The sequence below is a fragment of the Plasmodium vivax genome, chromosome 12, assembly GCF_000002415.2.
Source record: "Plasmodium vivax chromosome 12, whole genome shotgun sequence".
Lineage (NCBI taxonomy): Eukaryota > Apicomplexa > Aconoidasida > Haemosporida > Plasmodiidae > Plasmodium > Plasmodium vivax.
The window spans coordinates 1593482-1598939 of record NC_009917.1 but is presented as its reverse complement, the minus strand read 5'-3'; the positions used below and the strand labels follow the sequence as shown (position 1 = coordinate 1598939).

The 5458-nt window shown below is 47.9% G+C and overlaps 1 protein-coding gene across 1 annotated transcript; it reads left to right on the top strand.

Moving 5' to 3' along the window:
* Positions 1-924: 924 nt before the first annotated feature.
* PVX_117150 (26S proteasome subunit, putative) lies at positions 925-5221 on the top strand (the record flags this gene model as incomplete). Its single annotated transcript, XM_001615675.1, has 3 exons — positions 925-4497; positions 4720-4847; positions 4976-5221. The coding sequence occupies 3 exons, from the start codon at positions 925-927 to the stop codon at positions 5073-5075; spliced, it is 3801 nt and encodes a 1266-aa protein (XP_001615725.1). The 3' UTR covers positions 5076-5221.
* Positions 5222-5458: the final 237 nt, after the last annotated feature.

Sequence of the window (5458 nt, the reverse complement as noted above, 5' to 3'; positions counted from 1 at the left end):
GCGGCTAAGAGGGTAAGAAAACCGGGAAAGGCTAAGTTCTCAACGGTTAAGGAGGCACCGAACGGTTGAGGCACTGAGCGGTTGAGGCACTGAGCGGTTGAGGCACCAACGGTTGAGGCACCAACGGTTGAGGCGCGCCTGGGGAGGCACGAACAAGATACGCAAAACGGGAGAGGCTAAGCACGAACGCTGCGCTGAACAGGGGCGAACACCCCGAATTGTATATGCCAATTCGCCAGAAAAAAAAAAAAAAAAAAAACTCATCTGTATCTACGGATCGAGCGCTTCTCTTTGCATCTTCTCCTCTGCCTAGTGGTACTATAAATGCCCAACACACTGATCTGTTTTTCCCCAGGGGAGATCAAAATAAATAAATAAAATAAACGTAGGCAGCAGGGAAGGAGGCATACATAATAATGACGCTCTAACGCAAAGGCGAGGGGTTAACACATCTGCCTTAACAAAAGCATATCAAATTGCAGAAGAGAACCAAAACGCAGGTGCGCACAGAACACGTTGAGACGCGCGTGAAGAAGCAGATAAGAAGTCACTGCGAACGGGGGGTGTCCGGCGAGAGGTACACACCACGGCAGTTGCGGGGAGCGGAGCAGGTGTGTGTGTGTGTGTGTGCGTATGTATGCACGCATGTATGTATGTGTGCTTGTATGTCCGCACGTGCATGCTGTGCCAGGGGACCCACGAAGAAGTGGCCGTGGCCGTGGCAGTAGCCGCACATATACGCAGAAAGACCGCCGCTGGGTGCACCCCTCCTGCCTCCCTGCAGCCTGAGCACCACATAGGCATATCTTATACCCACCATCAGCATAATTAGCAGCATCAGCATAATTAGCAGCATCAGCATAATTAGCAGCATCAGCATAATCAGCACCATCACCACCACTGTCACCCCCCGAAAAGCAAAAAATGGACTTTGAGAAGAACCTGCACCAAAGCGACATCGTCACGTCGGCCTCGGGCGTCATAGCCCTGCTGAACGAGGAGGAAGCGAGTTTGAAGATCTTCGGGTTGGAAAAACTGAACGCCATTGTGGATGTATATTGGCCGGAGTTAGCAGATTACATTTTTAAAATAGAGGAACTATGTGAGGACCCGACTTTCGTAGGAAGAGAGCTAGCCAATTTGGTGGCCAGTAAAGTTTATTTCCATTTGGAAAAGTACCCTGAGGCGTTGAAGTACGCACTGTGTGCAGGCAAGCTGTTTAACATAAATGAGAAATCCCAGTACGTCGAGACGATGCTGGCCAAATGTATAGAGAAGTACGTGGAGATTCGGGAGAGGGACTATGAGGGTCAGGCCATGAGCAGCGGTGGTAGCAGACGAAGCGGCAACCAGCACAGCGCTGTTCACCCGGGGGATGCGAGCAATGCGGACAGCAATGAGGGCAGCAATGGGGACAGCAATGGGGACAGCAATGCGGCCAACAAAGCCATCAGCGAGGCGAACCACGTAGGGCCGGACAACACGTACAACAGAAGCAACTTCAATCTGTACAACAACCACGAAAGCAGCAGCGGGAAAGTGAAGGTCGATGCAGACATCTTTAAGGAAGACCTGAGTGACGAAATTCACCAGAAGATGGAACTCTTTGTTGACGAAATGTTAGAAATTTGCATGCAGAATAATAGCGTGAAGGAAGCTTTAGGGGTAGCGCTAGACGCTAGGAGACTAGACAAGGTAGAATATATAATTCTAAACTGCCCAAATAAAATAGAATTATTACAACACTCTATTGCAAATGAAAGGCATATTAATACGACGAAAAAATTTAGAAGTGATTTCTTCAAACTGCTAGTCAAAATATATCTCTCTATGGACCCAGAAGAATTAAAAAGTGAGTATATAAATCTGTGCGAGTGTTTGTTTTATATTAATGATTATAAAAAAGTTGCTGAGATTTTACTAAACTTGATTAACAGCTACCATCTGATGGCTTACCAGATCTCCTTCGAACTTGTAGATTTGGAAAATAGGAACTTTCTAAAAAATATTTTAAAACATATTAAAGAAATTTTGATACAGAACAAGTCGTTTTACTATGGGGAGCAGAGCTACTCTGGGGAATCGAAGAAGCGGTCGAACCTCCATTTGGGGGGCGACTCTCCGGCGGATGATGCTAAGGGTGAGGAGGTTCCCAGCGCAGCTCCGCAGCAGGAGGGTAGTGCGAACGGGGTGGATGCGGCAAATGGAGTGGATGTGATCATTGGGGATAACGCGGCCAACGGAGTGGATGCGGCCAACGAGGTAGATGCGTCCAACGGGGTGGATGCTTCCAACGGGGTGGATGCTTCCAACGGGGTAGATACTGCCAACAACGCTGCAAACCGGAACGGAATCACCAACAATAGCAGCGGCGTCAACAGCGGTAGCGGCGTCAACAGCGGTAGCGGCGTCAACAGCGGTAGCGGCGTTAACAACAGTAGCGGCGTCAACAGCGGTAGCGGCGTCAACAGCGGTAGCGGCGTCAACAGCAGTGGCGGCGGGGAGAAGCAGAGGCTCTCTGACGACATCCTCATGTACATAAGCGAGAACCACAAGCTGTACGAAAAGGTGAAGAAGCTGGTGTTCATTCTGACGGGCAAGGTGACCATCAGTCTGTACATGGAGTTCCTGCACAGAAATAACCACGCCGATTTGATTCTGCTAGACAGCTACAAAAATGTAGTCGACTCGAGAAGCAGCATCACCCACCATGGGATAGTAATAGCACATGGGTTGATGCAGACAGGCACAACGTGTGACGTCTTCTTGCGCTCCAACATTGAGTGGCTGTCCAAGGCGATCAATTGGGCGAAGTTCTCCTCCACTGCATCACTGGGTGTGGTTTACAAAGGACACGTAAACGAATCATTTATCGTGCTGTCATCACATCTGCCGTACAATGACGTGTCCAGGCAAATAACAAATAACCTAAACGTTGGCATCTCCCCCAGTGGAGTGTACTCTGAGGGGGGGTCCCTCTACGCCCTTGGGTTGATACATGCGAATTACAATACAAATGATAAGAAAGTGAAAAACTTTTTACTAGCCCAGTTAAAATTAAATGTAAATGATGAGGTGCTACAACATGGTTGCTGCCTAGGGTTAGGGTTAGTCTGTTTAGGGGAAAATGATGACGATCAGGTGTATGATGAGTTAAAAGGGGTGATGTATTCAGATTCAGCAGTGGCAGGAGAAAGTGCAGCCTATGCAATTGGATTGCTAAAGCTTGGAAGTGGTGACGAGAAATGCGTAGACGAATTGCTAGCCTATGCACATGATACGCAGCATGAAAAAATAACTCGGGCATGTAGCATCAGTCTAGGATTTGTCATGTTCCAAAAGGAAAAAGAGGCTGATGTGCTGATTGAAGAATTAATTAACGATAAGGATGCCATCATAAGATACGGAGGGATGTTCACCATTGCTATGGCGTACTGTGGTTTATCTAGCTACAATAAGCATATAATAAAAAGGCTCCTACACTTTTCCGTTTCCGACGTAAGTGACGATGTTAGGAGGGCAGCCGTTATAGCCTTAGGCTTTGTATTGTGTAATAGCCCTTCTCAAGTGCCTATGTTTTTAAACCTCCTAATTGAAAGCTACAATCCACATGTGCGCTACGGAGCCGCACTAGCCCTAGGAATCGCCTGCGCTGCATCAGGAAATGAAGAAGCCATCAACATGCTCATGCCGTTGCTAACAGATACAACTGATTTTGTTAGGCAAAGTGCATTCATATCGTTAGGGTTAATTTTCCAACAATCAAATGAACATGTTAATCCGAATTTTAAAAAATATAAAGACGAAATTATGCGCATTTTATCGGATAAACATGAAGACATTATTGCCAAATTTGGTGCCATTGTAGGTGCTGGTCTGTTAGACATCTGTGGAAGGAATGCCATTTCGACCTTCTTCACCAGGAGAGCCAATATCATTAGACCCCAAGCAGCTGTTGGATTTTGCCTTTTCAGCCAACTGTGGTATTGGTTTCCACTCATCCATATGATCAGCTTGACCTTCCTTCCTACTTGCTTAATTGGGTTAACTGAAGATTTGAAGGTGCCCAAGAATTTCTCCGTGCTTTCCACGTGCAAGAATCAGACCTTTGATTACCCCTCCTTTTTAAGCAAAGAAAAAACGCAAGAGAAGAAGGAAACCGTCACGGCTGTTCTCTCCACCACTGCCAAACGAAAAACGCTAAAATTGAAGAAGCAAAAAAGTGAGAGCAAATTGGCCAAGGAGAAAACTGCCCAGGATGACAACAGCTCCGTTTTATCCGATGGGAAGTCCATGAAGAACTTGGAGATCCTCAGCACGGCCGCTACCGTGGGGCAGTCCAGCCACGTCTCCCACGCCGAGAGCGTCGAGGGCAGTGCCAATGACGAGGCCGCCAATGAGCAGGCCAACGATACTAGCAACTTTGCCAACTTGCAGAAAATGAAGAAGCCCGACGCGAAGGGGAAGGTCTCGACAGTGCAGTCGATCAACAACACGGTGAGTGGGCGAGTGAGCGAGTGAGCGCATTGCGCAGTGTAACTGTGCGTAGAGAGTAGCAGTGTGGGAAGCACAACTGTATGTGGCACGATTTGGTGCACCCTGTGATCTCTCCCCCGTACCGCTGTCCCCCCCATGAGCGGCAACACCGAATGGATGACCCCAAAACATGCGCTTATCGCTAATCGCTAATCCCCTTTCCCCATTTTTCACCCTCCGCAGGTCGACATGAAAAACCCCTGCAGAGTAATCAAAATGCAGGAAAAGTTCATCGAATACCAGGCCAACAGCAGATTTAAGCCCATCCTTCCCTCGCGAAAATCCGGTTTCATCATGCTTGTGGACACGGCGTAAGCGCGCGGCGGAAAAGGGATAGTTTTGCCACTTCATATTGCGTTCATGTATATTATGTATTTTCTGCTTTTTTTTTTTGTTCCCCCGTTACACCATTTTGTAACCCCTGCCCCCTTTTTTGCAGCCCCTCGGAGCCATCCGACTTCATCGAAATAAACCTCGAGAACAGCGCGAAGAAGGAGGCCCCCCCCTTCGAGCCCTTCGCGTGGAAGGAAGAAAATTGATTACACGGCGCGGCACAGTGGTGCGGCACACTGGCACACCGACGCACTGACGCATTTCCACTGGGGGGAATTAGACTGGGGGCCCTTCCAATTGGACGACCCCTCCACACGGCGTAATTTAACACAGCTTAGTTTGGCGCGGCGCCATGGAGCCAAATTTTGTTAAGCACTAATTAGCCCTATTTAATAATCCCCATATTTAAGCGCCTTCACTTCATTATGTGCCCCTCCATTTAGCGCTACGCGCACCCCAAAAAAAAATAAGCGCGCATCATGCCTATTTAAAAGCGCGAGAAAATGACATGTTCATGCCAACTTTATCATCATTTTAAGAGTGCCTACATTTATCACATTTCGTCGTCCCCCCTAATGTGTGAGAAGTG